The 18,555-nt window shown below is 52.3% G+C and overlaps 2 protein-coding genes and 1 non-coding gene across 3 annotated transcripts; all 3 read right to left on the bottom strand.

Moving 5' to 3' along the window:
- Positions 1 to 259: 259 nt before the first annotated feature.
- Positions 260 to 13,315, bottom strand: LOC125955075 (uncharacterized). The gene is made up of 6 exons (XM_049685931.1): positions 12,262 to 13,315; positions 8,646 to 8,788; positions 6,833 to 7,396; positions 6,563 to 6,692; positions 6,218 to 6,361; positions 260 to 3,323 (listed from the first exon to the last, which is right to left on the bottom strand). Exons 1-6 carry the CDS (start codon positions 12,317 to 12,319, stop codon positions 2,908 to 2,910), a joined length of 1,455 nt encoding a protein of 484 aa, XP_049541888.1. The 5' UTR covers positions 12,320 to 13,315; the 3' UTR covers positions 260 to 2,907.
- Trnan-guu (transfer RNA asparagine (anticodon GUU)) lies at positions 4,661 to 4,734 on the bottom strand. Its single transcript has one exon. It is a non-coding gene; the product is annotated as a tRNA-Asn (tRNA).
- Positions 13,316 to 14,955: 1,640 nt separating the features above from the next.
- LOC125955002 (origin recognition complex subunit 2-like) lies at positions 14,956 to 17,541 on the bottom strand. Its single transcript, XM_049685801.1, has 3 exons — positions 17,526 to 17,541; positions 16,915 to 17,470; positions 14,956 to 16,797 (listed from the first exon to the last, which is right to left on the bottom strand). The coding sequence occupies exons 2-3, from the start codon at positions 17,447 to 17,449 to the stop codon at positions 15,506 to 15,508; spliced, it is 1,827 nt and encodes a 608-aa protein (XP_049541758.1). The 5' UTR covers positions 17,450 to 17,470; positions 17,526 to 17,541; the 3' UTR covers positions 14,956 to 15,505.
- Between the last annotated feature and the right edge of the window lie 1,014 nt (positions 17,542 to 18,555).

Raw genomic sequence — 18,555 nt, 5'->3', positions numbered from 1 at the left:
AGATAGAGATAGTGTTTGATAGCAGCATTGATAGTGTTAGTCTGATATGATCCTGGGTTATTGGTTACGTTACCGGGCATACCGGGTGTCTGTTGTGGCAGATTGTGGCAGAGCGTGGTGCAGCATGGTTGTTTGATTAGGGTTACCTCTCCTACTAAAGCCTAAAGGAGCTAGGATTATGCGGCTTGCTACCTTCGCCCTTCGCTAATTTGTTCTGTCAGCCCTCCACCCCCTCCCGGGGGGCCCCATTTCGGGCATCCCTCCCCTTCACACTAGTAATGCTGGCCAAGCGGCTGCGTTGCACCATGTGCAACGACCAGCAGACCGGCTAGGTGGTGTGTGTAAGGGCCTCCCCCTGTGTACGCCGTGAGTGTCAGTGCGTCATGCGTGTTGGGGTGTTCGGGGGCGGCTAGGGCTAACACGGTAATGGTGTGACACGCGATGTGCCGTAGAATACGCCCCCTGCTGCTAAGATCCCATGAAGCCACAACAACGGTGCGGGACAGAGCGAATAGAAAAGCGTTTTTAAAATAGTGGTTTAGTGGTTTAGTCGTCGTGCGTTTCTGGAGTTGGCTCTCGCAGAAGGGCGAACACGACACAAGCGAACAACAGAAGCGAACCTGGCGCACGCTTTTTAATATAAAAAGCGCACGAACCCTACTACGATAAACATACGCGCCGTTCGGTAGCTTCACCACATCACTCGCCCTCCCCAATCACCCCTCAACCCTCACATACCCCTCGATACCCACTGGATTTATTTGCTGTTTCCGTGTCCCTCACTAGCATTGAATATGGATACGTATTTAGTATTGTTCTGCTCCTTCTGCCAACTAGCCAGGACCTGCACCTGTCCACCTCTCTGCCCTGCAAACGCCATTTTCCCGCTACGTACAGGCGTGCTCGAACATTTTTTTGTTTCCTACGATACGCGTTTGTTGATAGTTTCATTTTGGTGATGGTTCGTCGGCCCATCCCCCCGTTCTATAGGCACACATACAACCACACGGACACGCATGCACACACACACACAGGCACACACACACGGACACGCACGCGCTGACATTCGCACTTGGATTACATGATTTAGCTTCTTCTTTGCTTTTGTTTTTATACAACCGCTCTACGCTTACATCTGGACCTCACAAATGGGCCGCGTTGCTTAGGCGATGATGGCAGACACGCGCGCGCGCGCTGTCCAAAATATCGGCGGGCAAGGCTACAAAGGGAGACGATGAGCTGGCAGGAAAGGAAAAGCGAACGTACAAACCACTCGGACCCGGACTAGTTCGCCTCCTTCAAGGCGAGCGAGGGCCGCTTCTTCAATTTTCTGCTTGTTCTCTGCTCTATTCTGTTTTTCTTCTTCTTTCTTCTTCTTATTGCGCTTGTTCAGAACCCTTTTGTTAGATCCCTACCCCGTCCTCAACCACTAAATTGGTGACTATCATAAGCACTAGGTTTTTTGCTGTCTCACTCAACTGGTTGGCTGTCCTGCGTCGGTTTGTAACACGTACACGCCAACACGCACAAACAGCAGCACCGAGCAGGCAACGCCCTACGTCAGGTGCGAATCGAAAGGGAGAAAAAAATAAACTCTCAACATGCACACACACACAGATCACTTATCGAACGAGTGTCCGACATTTAGTTCTGTCCGATTTTCTGTCCAAAGTTTTTCAGCTGGCTTTGGGATAACTAAACAACTGGGGCTCGGCAACTAAACCGGCGTGCGCTATACTAAGTCCATGATACTGTCCGCTTCTGGCTGTGTGTATGTTGTTGTGTGGTGACATCCCTGCCGGACTGGCTTTCTACTCCTTCTAGCATTTGCTCTCACTTTCATTCCTCTTATCTCCTTCCTCCTTTTCTCTCTCTCTCGATTCTTACAAAAGGCAGCCCGGTTGGTTTTCGGCCAGTACGATGGCGTTCAGTAGATGCATCTGCTCGTTCACACACCCGTTCCGTCCGTGTCCGGGTCCCCAGCCAGCAGTTCGATGCCTGTGCTGTGCTATGATACACGATTAAAATGGCGTACTTGCGCTGCCATGTTCTGCTCGCTTGCTTTTTGCCTGCTGCGTGGCTGCGTGTCTCGAACAACCTGTATTGAACCATTTGCATTATTTTACATTTTACCCCCCTCCCACTGTACGAGCCAACCACACAATTTATCTCTTTACCTCGCCTTCCCTGATCTTACATACACCATCTTACATGACATTTTTTTTCTTCTTACTTCTCCTTCTCTCCTTCGTTATCACAATAGCGGCCCAATTGCTAGCGCTAGCAAGGGGCTCGTATCCTACAAATGTACCGTGCTACCTGCTGTGTTCCCGTCCATCCTCTTGACCGTGCGTATGCGTGGTTTGCAGGGTGTGTGCGTAACGTGCGGCTACCCTGATACATCAGTCAATCAAGCTGCGCTTGCTAGCGCGCAGCAGCAGCAGCAGCAGTAGCAAAAACGGAACCGACGGAGGAGGCAATGGCGCGTGTAAAGTATCGTTGATCGGTTTCTAGGGAGCGCAGCGTACGGACAGAAAACAAAAAAGAAAAAGTGAATGAAGGGCGACGAGTCCCACGACTCGTACCCTACGCCCCTCACGGCTGCTACGAGGCTTTAGCTACCTGCCTCCCGATTCCGATGGTGGCTGTTGGCGACACACTTGCAGCAGGTAGGAGCCAGAGCAGTGTCAGTCAGTTGACTAGTGAGCTTAGTTTAGTGTACGCACTCAGGCACACACACACACAGCACAGCACACTGTGCCGTGACCTGCGCTGGGTGCGCTCACGGAGTGTGCAGAGTGGTAGGTCGTGACAGCGTGGTGATGGTGGTGGTCAGCGCGGTCACGGCGGGCGGGTGGGCAGGTGAGGTGGCCGACCCCACCAGGGGGCCGGATGCACTCTGCACACTCAAATCCGCTTGATCGTGTTGCCGGTGAAGAAGATCGACATTCGGCGGCTGAACGTCATCGGTTCCTCGTCCTCGTCCTCGTCGTCATCGTCCTCATCGTCGGCCCCACCACCGGTGCCAGCATGGCCGGTGGTAGCAGTGGTGGTGGTGGTGGTGGTGGCGAGCGTACCGAGTGCACCTCCCGGGTAGGGGCTGCTCCCGTTCGGTAGGAGCCCCCCCGCACCAAGTCGATGTCCGTGCGGTCCGCCGGCTATGTAGCCCATCGGATGTCCGTAGCGGTGTCCGTAGGGCAGGGTGCGCGGTACCGGCGGTGACAGGGGGTGCTGGCCCTGGTCGTCTGAGTCGCAGAAGCCCGGATTCAGGATGATGTTCGGCACGAGCTCCAGACTGTCTAGCTCTTCGTCCTTGTCGCTCGCTGTTGTCGCACAACACACACACGCACGCACACACATCACCACCAATCCAATCACACACCCGATCAACCCACCACCAATCAATGGGACATACAAGCGCGCATTCCCAGGTAAGTCCCAAAAACATACCCCGATCCCCGATTGCCCCCCCCCCCATTCCATCATCGGCCACCCATAGGCCAAGCATATTCGATGGTCGAGGGTCAACGATGTTGAATTGGTTGCAGCAGTAGTAGCAGAAGTAGCAGAAGTAGTAGTTGTTGAAGATGATGATGATGATGATGTTGGTAGTGGTGGTAGTGGTGGTGTGATAGTTGTTGTTGTTGTTGTTGTTGTTGTTGTAAGTTGGGCACACAATCGCCATCGCATCGCAAGATGGTGGAAAGCGTAAGAGCGAATGGGAAAAAAAACCATGTTAGAAGAGAAGGAAAGACAAGAGACAAGAGAGAAAACCAAGGAAAGGGAGCGAAAGGAACAGAAAAAGAACAAGAGAGAGAGAGAGAGAGAGAGAGAGAGAGAGAGAGAGAGAGAGAGAGAGAGAGAGAGAGACAATGGGGCCGGATGCGAGGAGCAACAATCAGGCGTCCCCTTCACATTTACATCTGGCTCTACGGCACAACTGCAGAGCTACGCAACGGTGCTAAACTGTTTACTTATATGATAACATGTATGTGTGAATGTATATATGCGCAAGCGCGCGCATGTGTGAGTGTGTGTGTGTGTGTGTAAGTGAATGTATAGTCGCTACGAACAATTAATTACTATCAATGCTAAAACACAAAGCACAACAGCCTAGTAGACAGCTAAGATAGCAGAGAGTTTGGTTCTGGTTCTTAATCATTAGTATAGGATGACTCTCTCTCTTTCTCTCTCTCTCTCTTTCTCTCTCTTTCTCTCTCTCTCTCTCTCTCTTTCTCTATTTTTTTCTCTCTCTCTCTCTCTTCCTCTTTCTTTTTTGTTTTTCTCTTTCTTTCTCTCTTTAGCTCTTTCTTTCTCTTTATCTCTCTCTCGCTCATACACACACACACACACACACACACACATCCTCTAACCAGCGTATACTAAACGATGCACTACATAAGGCACAAGTACAGACACGCCCGATATAAACGCACAACGCATAGCCAGGCGCCTCCATTAACAGATCGCTCATCGCGGTCTGATAGCCACTTGTTAAGGCACTCAAACGGGCCGGTTCGTGTTGACATGCTCGGATCGAACGAAAAAGGATTTGACCTGCCCGGGCGGATCTCCGTTTTCCGGATTTACGCTTCCCGCGAAACGAAACAGTACCACCGGGAACGGGAGTAAAAATGGAAAAGAGAAGAAAAAAGATCACCGCCCCCGGGTGGACTCGAACCACCAACCTTTCGGTTAACAGCCGAACGCGCTAACCGATTGCGCCACGAAGGCTGGTTGCCGGGCGATCCCCACAGCGCAATTGATTGGTATTTGATTCCTCGTTGTGCTAATCAATCTCGAAAGGAGAATCAATTTTGCACACTTTTCCCGAAGAAATTTGAGCCTCGCTTCGGCAACGAATTAATATTAAAACAAAACAGTAAAGCAAGCACAGAACAGAATCAGCAGCCGTATTTTGCAGCAGAACGGTGGTTCAGCAACAAAACACACCACAAACCCACGACAAAAACGAAGCAATGTACACACATACACACCCAGTGATTAGCTAAGTAACAAATGGATGACATTAAATGACCAACAATCAGCTTCCATGATACAGCAGCAGCAGCAGCACCACCACCACCACCATCACTATCATCACCAGCTACAGGAACAGCAACATAATCGGGACCGTTTATCGGGCGATCTGGGGATACTGCACATGCTCCGTGTGCCGACGGATGCCATCCGGATGCGACGTCCTGGCACTACCTCGAAAAGCGATCTCCAGCAAACCAGACCGTATTGTTTGCAATGGGATTGAACATGTTCTGCAGGTGTAGGTGCGCGTGTCTTGGAAAGTAGATACTACCAGTCCGCCGAACCAAGCTAAAGTGAAACATGCATTCCATATACTACGCCGTGCGAGTGTGTGTGTGGGTAGAAGTTTAGCAGAAATTTCCACGATTCGATCCAAAGGGCGTCCTCTAGTCCGAGTTTGAGCAGCCAAACAACAGCATGACAAAACTGCAAAGAATTCCTACTAATGCTACCAGTACAGCCGCTACTAACTACTATCAGGGTAGGCAGACTAACGAGCTACTACTGTGGGATCTACACAATCCACTAGCAAACAAACTGAGGTATGTGTTAGCGAGAACTCGAACGAGCCAAAAAGAGAGGGCGAGAGAGAGAGAGGAGAGAAAGAGAGAGAGAAAGGGAAGCAGAATAGGAAGAACAGAGGAGTAGAATTAAACCAAAGGAAAAAACAAACGAAATCGAGCAATGGGACGACGCGGGGAGGAAAGCAAAAGATAAACAAGAAAAAAGAACCAAAGTAGTAAATGAAACGAACGAACAACAGATAAAAAGCAGTAGTAACTATGATAAAAATAGAAAACCGAGGTAAACCTAGAGCAACGAACCACGCACAGGGCAACAAGGAACAAAAAACAAATACGAAAACACAACAGGAACACGTACAAACACACGCGAACAGATAGGAAAATCAAGTAACAGCAAAAAAAAATAACAATAAATGAAAACAACACAAAACATGTAAAGGAAATTGGGAGACGGCAAGTGGGAAACCGCCCGATGCCGGGGTGCGGAGTAGCGAAGCGGTGGCGTCGACGAATGGTGCTCGGTGGCCCGTACGTCGCCGTCACCGGATCACCGCAGCACCGCAGCACCTGACGGCACCCACCATGCCGCGCAGGCACTATCTATTAGCAGTCGTAGTGAAGCGGTGGTAAAGCGGTTGGTGGTGGCGTACCGGCTGGTTCGCGGCACTCCTTGTACAGCACGATACAGGTCCCCAGCGACAGGATCACCAGGGTGCCCATGACGATGCCGACCGCCGCGATCCAGACGCGCGTATCGAAGTTCTTTGCGTCGACCATGATGCGCCGCACCAGATCTGTGGATGAGGAGGAGGAGGAGGAGGAGGAGGAGGAGGAGGAGGAGGAGGAGGAGGAGGAGGGGGGGGGGGAAAGGGGGAGAAGGAGAGGGTAGTAAACAAGGCGTAAGAGTGAGAGAGAAAGAGAGAGAGAGAGAGAGAGAGTCGAGATTGGCGATTTTTGCGGAAGGATGGATGCGATTGTCAATAGCGATTGCGAACCTTTTTCTTCCATGCGGGGCTGCGTGGTGGCCAGAATGGTGACGATCTCGCCGGCACCCAGCTGGTTGTTGCCCCAGATGCGGAACTCGTACGTCGTGTTGGGGACGAGGTGGTAGATCTCGAGCTGCCGCTAAAGAACGAGGAGAGAGAGAGAGAGAAAGAGCGTGAGAGATATGCCTCTATATCGAAGGGAAAAAGAGGGAGAGAGAGAGAGAGAGAGAGAGAGAGAGAGAGAAAGAGAGAGAGAGAGATGCCATCATGCCAACGTACCGCATTCGGGCTGATGTGTCGCGGATCGATCGTCTCCCAAGGCAGCTCTGGTGCGTCTGTTGCTTCTGTGGTCTCACCACTACCACCACCACCACTGCTGCTGCTGCTGCTGGTGCTAGGGTCGCGCATCCGGCGCATCTCGGCGGTAAAGTCCCGGATCGCGTACCCGCCGGTCCGGTTCGGCATCACCTCCCACACCAGCACCGCTATGATGGTTGAGGCGCGGACGTAAAAGTTCGAAACGGCCAACGGTGGCGTCCGCACCTTCACATTCACCTTCAGCAGCTCGACGAAGCTTTCCGTGCTCGGTTCTTCTTCACCCTCTGCCCTCTCTTGCTCCTCACCGTCAGCCTCCTCACCGTCGGTCACCGTTGACTCGAACGTCGCGTTCTCAGACGATGACGTCGACGCCGGACCGACCGTACCGTTGGTAGTGGTGCCGCTACTGTCGCCGTCGCTTTCCTCCAGTACGGTCACCGTTGTGAGTGTGGGTACGGCCGCCGAACACGTGTACCGGCCGCTATCCTGGGCGGTTAGGTTCGTCAGCACCAGTGATCCATCCGTCTGTTAAAATGAGAGAGAGAAAAGAGAAAAGAGAGTGAGCGCGAGAGGGCGAAAAGCGTTAGGCAATCCGATGGAACGGATATTATTCCGAGGTTAAGTAACGCCACGGGTCGGCCATAGGTCTACTGCAAAACAAAACCCTCACAAGTCATATATATTCTGGCATATATATTTGCCTCGCACAGAGAGAGAGGGAGAGAGCGGCCATGGCGGTGCACTAAAGATATTGCGTAACTGCTTTGTTTTTGGCATGCATGTGTGTGTGTGTGTGTGTGTCGGCTTTGGACGCGCAATGCATGTGCAGCTGTCCTCTGCTGCTTCCCATTACCCATTCATGAACATTTTAATATTTATATCAGCGACCGCTCTCTCTCTCTCTATTTCTCTTGATTTTTTGCTGGATCGGCGAATGGAGGAAAATCCCAAACCAACGGGGAAAACCAATTTTGACGAACCGGTACTCTGATGAACCGGTTGCATCATAAAACACCTGGCATTTGCAATTCCCTTCCCCTTGCACACACACACACACACACACACACACACACACACACACACACACACACACACACACACACACACACACACACACACACACACACACACACACACACACACACACACACACACACACACACACACACACACTCCCGGATGCTGCCTTCCCGCATCACCAAACGCGATTTGAAGCGTTTTGCTTCGTTGCACACCGGTGGCGGTTGCGGTGCAACAGGCCAACAGGCCAGCGCTACCTTGTCCACTGTTGGGTCCATGTGCGCGTAGCATGTGTCTGTGCCGAGGAGATTGGCTGAGTGCCAGGCCAATGGCCGCGTTTGGTTCATCAGTCCCCCCCCCACCCGGGGGGCAACCATTGTTGTTGTGTCTCGGGACTTTTGCGTCCACCACCGGAAGCAACAAAACCAAAACGGACACCAGACACCTTAATTAGGGGCGCAACGACGCACCTCGTTTGACTCCGATGAGGGTGGAGTTGTGTGGGGGCGCCGCTGGGGGAAGGCAGCTGGTTGAGGTGAACCTAATTGGATCTACGCTGGAGTATGGGCTCGCCAACAACGTCCTGACAACGTCGGCACAGTCCAGCGCAGCCCCTGAACAGCTCAGGAACCTGTTGACCGGATGCAACATGATATCGGACAGAGCGTCCCTAGCGACACCCCTAGACGTCACTCCTTTGTTGGACCCCCGCACCTGGCACTGGCACTGGGACCTGGGGCGAGAGCACACTTACCTGGAACTGGCGGACGTCCTCCCGGCGGCCCTCGCGCACCCATCGCACTGGATGCCGCGAGTCGCAGCGTAGCGTCAGGTTGCGGCCCTGGTCCACTACGTACTCCTCGAAGATGACACCGAACGCGCGTGTGACGTAAAGCACTGTGGAGTAGAGTAAGGTAGGAACAGACAGAGACAGAGAAGAGAAAAGGATAAGCGAGGGGGACGGTAAGATGAGGAATTTCCAAAGGTCCAGGCAAAGGGCCAGATGAGGATAGGTTCGGGTTCACACACACACACACAAATAGCGCGATGCAATAACTGACAGATCAAAGTGAAGATAAAACCGGGATCGCATCGAGCTCTAGTATCCGAACGTTGATTGTGAGTGTGTGTTTCGAAATTGAAATGCGCCTCGGAATGCTCCCAGAGCTAGAGGGAGCTGAGATTGCCACCCCTTCCCCCCCACCCCTCGCTCTTTTTCCACAATGCAGACAGGATTGTTTAAAAAAAATATAAAATACTCCCAGAACGGACGACACGCAACTAGGACACTGGAACCACCACCACCACCACCACAGCTGTCAGCTTGGTTTGGTGCTTGTGTGGTGACCTTACTGCTGCCGAAGTCGCGCAGCATTTCTTGTGTGTTCCTTGGAGTATGTAATACCGAAAAACCAAAACGAACCAAGAAGAAAACAACTCTCTCTCTCACACACACACGCACACACACTAAGACCTCGTAAGACCCCTAGCTGTGGCTGGCGGATTCGAGGTGGATCGATACGAAAGGCCGAGGCTTCCTCCCGGTCGAGAACCCTTCCGTCCTGTGGACTCCACTGGAAATGCGTCATCCCCTTGTGACTGACCACTACTACTACTACTACTACTTCTACTACTTCAACTACGACTACCCCTTTCTAGCTTCGTTCTGGAAGGGGTTTGCCGGTGACTCATAAAGGCATTAAGATTTACCCAAATGCCGCGTTGCAATGGTTTGGTTTGGTTTTTTCTTCCCCCGTTAATTCACAAGGTACAAGTACATGGTTACGGTGGCCATTGGGCCTGGGCCACGGGATCTGGGTCCGGTGATGTAACTATAGGGTGGAGTGGCAGCAATGGCGCTGCGATATGCTCCTCCGTTTAGCTCCAACAAGGGGGGGGGATGATGAGACACAAAAGCTACGAATCGCAGCGAAAGGCAGCCGCGACCGACAGACTGCGAACCCTGTGGTGTGGTGTGCTGGGCGCTTGGCTGGATAGTTGGCACAACATACTACACCAGCTGACCCTCCCCCTTCCCCTCTCCTGCCCCCCTTAGCAGTGTCCCGCTGTGTTTGCTGTTTTGTGTTCCCGTTTTTCGTTCGTACTTTACTTGTTGTTTTTGTTGCTCTTGTCCTGGCACACACACACACACACACACAGAGGCACAGCACGATTCTACTCATCGTATCTACTGTCCCTTCCCCGTATATTTCTCTCTCTCTCTCGCGCGCGCGCGTGTTCATTGCCAGCCAAACGGGTAAACGGCCATCAGCAAACAAGTTGACGAGAAGGGAGATGCTGGAAGAACACACACACATACATACACGAGAGGGAGCGCTCGCCTACAAAAGGACTCGACAGTGAATTGTGCTGTTGGATACGAGACAAGAGTGCTGCTGTTGCTGCTGCTGATGATGATAGGCGGTGGGCACTGTGTGGCAAAAAAAGAAAGGTTTGTATCTCCTCCTCCTCCTTCTCCTTCGCCTCCGTAACCGCCTCCGGGACCTGTTGCCCAGGTCCAGCGAGCCTCTCGAGCGTAAGCACGGACGGCACATGATTGTGCAGTACCCTCCCGGTTCGCCTCTCTCCCGACCCCGGATACCTGCAGGTGCAACAAGTGCCAGAGTGTCTGCCACCACGGCCTACGACGACGTACTGTGGAGACGTTTTATTGTTCGGACGAATTTTTAATAGAACAAACAAAAAACACTTTGACTTTGGAGTTGTTTTGCGTGTTCCAAAAATGGCTTCTTCTTCTTCTTCTTTTTCTTCTCATTTTTTCATCCAATGGCAAGAAGCACATTGCCACTGACGTTCAGATTGTTCAGATTGTTACACAACATGCAAAATGAACGGATGAATGCGTGCAGCGCGTAGCTTTTGGGAGCTTTTAGGAAGTAGTTGCAGCCCAGGTAGCAGGTAGCAGGTAGTAGCACCAGTCACTATGCAGGCTACTCATGCAACTGCAGTAAAACGGCAGCAGCGAAACGTCAGTTGAACTAAACGCTGTAGCTGCATCCGTACTCAGGCTCCACAGTGCCGCCGGTCCCGTTCGGACACCAGGCGCCTCCACCTCCACCAGGCGCCTCCACCTCCACCAGGCGGGGTGGCCGATGGTGAATTGATCGACCGACTCCGTCTCCGGTTCGCCTTCTAACCGAAGAAGGAAGGATGTGTGTGTGGGAAGGATCAAAAGGAGTGTCGAGGCACAAACAGGCCATACAGTGACCATCTGTTTGGTGTGTGTGTGTGTGTGTGTGTGTGTGTGTGTGTGTGTGTGTGTGTGCGTATGCGTGTGTGTGTAGTTACTATTCTTGCTTTGTTTGCTTGTTTGGTTAGAAAAAAAAAAACAAGAACAACCAACCGAGTTCCCGACGTCTCAGTTTATCGACCGAGCGACCACCGGAAGTCCAGCCCGAGGCTCTTGGCTTGGCGACGCCATTCGCCCCTCCCCCTCTCCCTTTTCGATGCCTAACAACGACACAGGGACAATTCAATCAGGGGTAGTCGTGGAACACGACCACCACCACCACCACGGTGGTTGATTGGCTTACGTCTCGATGCGACGACCGATGCAAATCGCGCCCCCTCAATCGGATGGTCTCGAGTGCAAGATCCAAGTAATCCGCGGAATCAACGCACCAAGTAGTCCGGGAGAAAGACAGAAAGAGAGAGAGCGTGCGCGCGCGAAGGTCGAATCAATCTAAAGCTAAAGCCGGGTGCTGAGACGGATGGACCAGATGGGCCAGATGGGCTGGTGTTGTAGTTGCTGCTACTACTACTGCTGGTGTTACTGATGGTGATGGTGGAAAGGGGGAAGGGGGAAGGGGAAGGGGGACACCATTTAATCAAGCATTGGACTCGTTTGATCGTGCTCACCGCATACCAAACCAAGGTAAACACACCCACGCGACTGTGTGTGTGTGTGTGTATAGTTGGTACGGGGATGCTCAACTGGTCAATAATGCCCCCTTCCCTCTCCCTTTCTCTTCCCTCCCGTCTTCCATCCCTAATCTCACCCCTGAGGCCCGTGAGGCCGAGATGTGTTGAAGTGTTTTGTTTTATGTGCGATGGTGGGGGGATGTTTTCTATGTTTAGACCGTCGATCGCACCTCATTGCCGTAGCATTGAGGTGTGCCTAACAAAAAAAATAGGTGCCATAAACCGTCTGCTGCTGCTGCTACACCTACTGCTGCTGCTGCTCCCTTTTCTTCTCCACCTCCAGATGGTGAACGTTAAGTGAAACCGGAAACTCTCGCGAGAAATCGCGTTTCGAGCGCGATTCGATCGGGAACCTTTTTTGTGGGATGAGGAAAGGTCGCGGGAAGGAAAGGGGAGAAAACGGGGACGGTGGGACGGTAGTTACTTACGGTGCATGAAAATTAAGGTATTATATAAACGACAAAGGGTGCTCCGATCGGCGAACATGCTGCCATGCTAGTGTTGCATGCGAGCAGACTGGCGGGCTGGCGGGTTGGCGGGCGGGCGGGCTGACTGGTTGACACAACGGTTCCGGATCCGGCGGTACCGTTGGAAGGTACCGTCGTGCAGGTTGATAGTGTCGCTTGATAGCTGCTGCTGCTGCTGCTGCTGCTGCTGCTGATGCTGTTGCGCTGACACTGTGTGATACGGCACTGGGCACACACACACGCACGCACACGCATACACTGTCTGATAGCCGCTGGTGGAAGATGACCGCACGTGCATCGAGGTTACCGATGAACGGGGTTTCCGAGCACACCAATCGCCAAGGAAGGACGCGTCGAGGAGCCGCAACACACGTACACACAATCACACACGCGCACACACACACACAGACTACTCTACACGGCACAGATCCTTCCGACTCGTTCGCCCGTTCGTTTGTGACGTCACCGGCACCGCCTGGCCGACCAACGGACCAACGGGAAGGCCACGGAGCAGTCGGTACGCTGCCCGGCAGGATCGGGCAGTTGGTCGGACGGTCGGAGGGGCTCCTCGTACCTCCCTACCCCCCCCCCCCCCCCCCCCTCCGAACAACGATACGCACACTCTACGGGCTCTGCGTCGCCCGCCCCTGGTCGCTTCGGGGCGTTGCGTAACGAATTGGCAACCTGGCACCCGCCAGAGGATGCGGAAGAAAGCGAACGGGTTATCAGGGAGGTTCGGGGTTTTCGGTTCCTGTTCCTGTTCCTGCCTGTTGACCTGCTGCGCCAAACGCCGCGGTCCGCTCGCCGCTGGTCGCCGATGTTTTTGTTTTTGTACACGGCCTCGGCGACTACACGGCCACCGTACTGCCACGGGACTGTCACTGTCACACACTAGCAGGTTGCGCGGTTCGAACGCACTCCAAAAGACGGCACACGCACGCAGTGCAGCCCACGGTTTTGTCTGCTCTGCTTGGCAGTGTACGCGCAACTGCTGGTCTGCCCGAAGCCGTGCGGCCGAACAAGGGCCCCAGCCCCGTGTGATTATACAACCAACAACCCCCACCCCGGTTAACCTTTTCTCTCCTTCTACCACCCCCACTCCCCACCACCATCCTCGTTGTGTGCGCAACTTCGGAACCGACCACTACACCGAGGTACCGAGGAGTTCGGTTTGCCAGCCAGCCAGCCAGCCAGCCAGCCAGCCAGACATCGTCATCATCGGTGTCGGCGTCCCTCCGGCGCGTCCTGGCCCGTGCTACTTCTGTTCTGTCGTCAGTGCCGAAAGCCAGCCCAACCAGAGCCCTAGAGACACAGAAACGCCGATAGAGCTATCACGTTTTTCATAATAATCATCTAACGATGCTGCTGCGCCGAACGCCTTGATAGAGCAGCTGCATTCCAATGGCAGAACAGACGAACTGCCAGCGCTCTCTATGCGTTTTGCCAATTTCTAGGCAAATCAAATCGCTTATTGTGGACGCAAGAATTTACCAGCATATATTGCGGCTATATATGGACAAGGGAAAGGCATCGCTAGGCTGATCTTTGTCTCTTTCACTCTCTCTCTCTCTCTCTCTCTCTCTCTCTCTCTCTCTCTCTCTCTCTCTCTCTCTCCCTCTTGCTCTCTTTGTTTCTCTTGCTGTCCCACTCGACGATTTATTGTTTTCCTACGCGTATATTCTCGTGGCCGACTCATCACCGTCGACGCCGCCGGTCGCGCCAAGGGACGAGCGGATGATATGGCCATAATCTCCTACTCGCCCTTTATCACCACTCCTCGCCTTTCTCCCCTTGCAAAATCACTCAAACACAATCACACGCACCGCAACCGGAGTGACGAGTGACGAAGCGGTGAGTGGAAGCGTTCGTGCGATTCGGCGCACACTCGCGCACTACTGTTACAGTAGAGTCTCGGTGTCAATCTGGTTTTCCAGTTCCGATTGGATTGGTTGCCTTCGTGTGACATTCATACAGGGTCTACTCGTATAACGCGGATACGCGACTAGCTAGCCCCGATTGTCTGGGGTCTGACTGTGGCACGTGGTACGCAGTCGAACCACGGAACAACTACCCGGCTTTCTTTGTCCTTTTAACGCTCTCTCTCTCTCTCTCTCTCTCTTTCTCTCTCTCTCTGAAAAAAATTGGCTAAAACGAAAATGCCAGCCATTGTGTCTAAACACACGGTGGATGCTGCACGCACCCACCCACAACCAGCTGGTCACCGAATGGACCGGCTAGTCGCAGCCGAGATGCGGTCTTCATCTAATGCTGTGACCACAGCAGATATTTGACAAAAAAAAATAATAATAATAGGCCTACAGTAGGCCTAACTTTGGTTGCATAAGGCCGGAACGGATCGTAGCCGTACCAAAAATTCGGCTTGCGCGTGAACAGATGGGGCAGTACGTTCGCAATTAGTGGCATACTAGCTGGTGCGTCTTATGAGACTACGAAGACTAAGCGTGTATTCCGAGAGAAAGAAAGAGAGCGCGCGCCAGCAGTTGGATTGGATCGATAAATTGAACAGCTATCCTAGCTAGCCGCTCGCGTCATTGGGGGGAAAGGTTTGGGGGCATAGAACGCGTCGACAAACCGGAACCGACGTGCCAACAACCATCAACCAATCAATTGAAAGTGAAAGAAATGGATATAAATTAAATTTATTTCAAATTGAGATCACTTCAACAACATTGCATACTTCAACAAAACAAGAAGAGCGCTCGGCCGTTAGTAATTGCAAAATGTTATGTTCCGTTTGAAACGTAACTTGCTAGCCGGTAAACTCTAGTGTGACAGCGCTGTTTGAATCACACCAACTGATAGTCAGTTTAACGTTACAGAAAAGGAATATTAAGAAGCTATTGAGAATGTAATGCAGTAGGCCAGTGGCTGAAAAAATATTGGAGTAATATTAAGAAGCTATTGAAAATTTAATGGAGTAGGCCAGTGGCTGAAAAAATATTGGAGTAGTACAAAAAACCATGAAAAAAATTCATCGAATTAAATTGATTTGGAAGCTACACGAGCTAAACAGCGAACTTTGCTGAGAATTCGCGAGAATCAAGAGCTCCTCTTTATCTAATACAAACCCTATGCTATACTTTATAGAGATTAATTCTCATTGTACTGTCCTTTCACGCTACAGTGAATACATATATGGCACCATGTGAACGAACATCGAAGTACTTGTACGAGCCTTCGTGAATTAGACGACATCCTGCTCATCAACAAACCGCTGGAGGAGCATGTGCGACAGCGGAATGAGGACCGCCTCGCTACTCTCAGAGTTGCGCTTGAACCGCAGCAATTTGTGATCAACGAACTCGGTGAGGTGACAGCGCAGGGCAGCATCCGAAGAAACCAGGAATGATTCGCGGCACTGACGATACAACTCCTGCATTGGCATGCCGGCGTAGTGCTGCTGTTGCACCTTCTGGTTGGTTAGTTGAAAGTTAACAATCGCGTTGAATATTCCGCGCGCGTTCGCTGTTAGCGAACATACAACTCGCTTCATTGCATCGAACGCGGGCGCATCGGCGTTTTGGACCATCAGAGAGTTCTCGAACGACGTCTCGGCATTGTACGGTTGGAGCGTGGTAGCGTCAAACCAGCTGAAGTTATATGCCGCTTGTTTATACGTGTCCCACATGGCCGATGCGATGTGATTTTCGATCGATGCGATAAAATGTACGTTGTCGATGGCCGCCAGTCGGCATATAGCAGACTGGGTGGACTCGTTCCGCAGCGATGAACCGTCCAAGTTATTGACTACTAAAAACAGATGCTTCTCAGGATGGTCGGCGAACTTACGCTCGATCTTATCCAACGCCTCGTGTGTGTTCGTCGTTGAAAGCCGCATATCGAACACCTTCCCGCAAATCCGATCCAGTACGTCCTTGATGCTAAAGTCGGGAAAATATCCCTGCACAAGGATGGCAGGATAGCCGTTTAACTTTTCATCGATGAAGAGCTGCATTAGCTCCCCCTTGGATCCGATACCGAACAACAGCACATTAAATCCCTCGTTAAGCATGAACAGCCATTTCCGGAAGAAGAGCATATAGTTGTCATTCATTTCTTGCAGTCGGTCCCGGTGGGGCGCGGGCGGGCTGGTCTCCTGCAGCAACTGCTGCATTAGAGCATGCGGTATGCGCGATGTGGCTAGTAAGTCCAGTGTATGGTTGGACGTGACTACTTTCGTAGTAGCATGGATCGAAAAGTACTGTTCATAAGAGTTGTCATAACAGTACTCCGAAGATTTCACGATCGGCGTATCGGTCGGGCCCACAACCGGAATCTTAACCTTGGGTTTCGCCCCTGTCGGGGACCGAGCCTGTTGTTTCCTGATCGACTTTGATTCGGCCGTTGCGGCGACCTCTTCTTCATCGTCATCGCTACCGCTGTGAGTATCGGGCGGCTCCGTGTCGGTCGAGGAAGACGCCGGGCTGTAAAAAGGGTCGGATTCTTCATCCACCTTTTGCAAAACTTTGCCAATAGCTACGAGAAGAAAAACCATAATAACGAGAAAGGTCAGCTAGACGCAGCGGTTGTGGACCAATGGGTCGTAGGATAATAGGAGAATCAAATGGGTGTCGTGAGGAGAATGTCCCATACCTTGCTTCCGGAGCTGGCGCACTTGGGCCGGTGTCTGCGGATTTCGGTGCTTCATTCTACGCTGACGTGCGCTGCTTGGTGTACGGAGTGCGGCTGGAGTACGGGGCGTGGTTGGTGTACGCTGTACTTTCGAGCGGCGTTGGGCGCTTGTCTGCGCGGCCAGCTTGCGCATCGAATCGCGCTTTTTCGGCGTGCGAAACCCGTACATGGTTCGACCTGCCACATCGTGGCACTCCTCGAACAGCGTAGCGGAGGACAGCTTGCTGCCTAGCTCCTGTATCTCGGTCTCCTCTACCGTGCGTTTTATTTGATGTTCCCCGTCCGTATCGCTATCGCTGCGGGATGTATCCAAAAATCGTTTGCTGGGCACGCGAGCCCGAATCGATCGGCGCAGCGGCGTCTCCGGCTGCTCAGCGATCATCGGAAGTCGCAGGGTTTCTAGGCCAGTGCTGCTAAACGGAGCACTCGGCAGCCGCTCCTTGTCCCCGCCAACCTCAGACTTTGGCGGAGTTTGCTCTAACGGGGATTGACTCATGGCGATCGATTGGCTACGATACTGTGATGCACGTTTAAAATCCTAATTTATTTGTAATTTTGCTTCAGGTTCTTACCTCTGGACCGCGACCGTTGCTGCAAAATAAATGGAAAGAGCGCCAAATCGTCATAAGATTTGACAACCAAGTGCGGCCGTCAACCTTCGCATACGATAGCCTGTAGTCGAGGAGTTACTTCGCGTTGGTTAAATAGCAAACACACATTATCTCATCATTAATCCGATTCCAATCAATCCAAGCATAAGTGATAGATTAAGCGCACTATTTAAAAATCATACATCAACATGAACGGTGAAAAGCTGAAACGCTAAACCAAGTGTAGGATCGATTCGATCTCTCAAACAGCGCTACAAAACGGCAGCTGCGCTCGAAAGCAGCCTCGGCAGCAGAAAAGCACAGAAGCATAGCTTTGGGCGCATGAACATGCTGCTCGAAAGCGAATGAAGTCTGCTCGAAATGAGCGAAATCGCGGTTAAATAACGGCCGGAATGCATCCGTCCGAAACTGCAGCACCAGAGGCTGCAGCCGCGGCAGTTCGATCATTTTCGGCTCGATCTCTTCACGGCTCGTGATGGTCCGTTGTTGTACGCGAAGCGCCGGAACGATGCCGGCTGCTGATGCCGATGTCCAAAATTGCGCGACATTTGTGCGTGTGTGACCAAAAATTGGTCGATTGGTGGAACCGGCCAAAAACCACCCGGGACATAGGGTGGCCGAGCATAGATATGCCTTGCCCCCCCCCCCCTCTCCCACCCTTCCCCCCTCCACCTTTCTCCATCTCTTTCTCTCCATCTCTAGCTCTCTCAGCATGAATCACCATCGCGACGACGATCGCGTGGCAGCGCAAAAAGTGCCGCCACTGCCAGTGAGCGCAATCTGCTTCCCTTTTCCCCTCCCCCCCCCCCCGCCTCTCCACGCTCTTTCCTCGTCTTCCTATCCCACCAGCTTACAGGGGGAAAAAACGAATCAAACGAAGGGGATAGAAGGGGTTGAAGAACGCCCGAAAAGATTTGAAAAGATCGATCGACCGACCGTTCGTTCTCCATCTTTTTCCCTTTTTCCTTCTCCGGCGACGCCTCTCTGCCTC

The sequence above is a fragment of the Anopheles darlingi genome, chromosome X (genome assembly GCF_943734745.1).
Source record: "Anopheles darlingi chromosome X, idAnoDarlMG_H_01, whole genome shotgun sequence".
Classification (NCBI taxonomy): Eukaryota; Metazoa; Arthropoda; class Insecta; order Diptera; family Culicidae; genus Anopheles; species Anopheles darlingi.
Note: the sequence above shows the minus strand (reverse complement) of the source record. Positions and strands in the feature narration are given on the sequence as shown.

What these genes read in the sequence shown, in the direction of transcription:
- LOC125955075 (XM_049685931.1), bottom strand. Translation starts at nt 12,319, where the DNA reads ATGTTCGCCGATCGGAGCACCCTTTGTCGTTTATATAATACCTTAATT. An exon ending in GCCCCGCATGGAAGAAAAAG is followed by an intron (nt 6,362 to 6,562) that starts GTTCGCAATCGC and finishes CCTCATCCACAG; the next exon opens with ATCTGGTGCGGCGCATCATG. An exon ending in GGAGTGCCGCGAACCAGCCG is followed by an intron (nt 3,324 to 6,217) that starts GTACGCCACCAC and finishes GTGCGACAACAG; the next exon opens with CGAGCGACAAGGACGAAGAG.
- LOC125955002 (XM_049685801.1), bottom strand. Translation starts at nt 17,449, where the DNA reads ATGAGTCAATCCCCGTTAGAGCAAACTCCGCCAAAGTCTGAGGTTGGC. An exon ending in GCGCCAGCTCCGGAAGCAAG is followed by an intron (nt 16,798 to 16,914) that starts GTATGGGACATT and finishes TTCTTCTCGTAG; the next exon opens with CTATTGGCAAAGTTTTGCAA.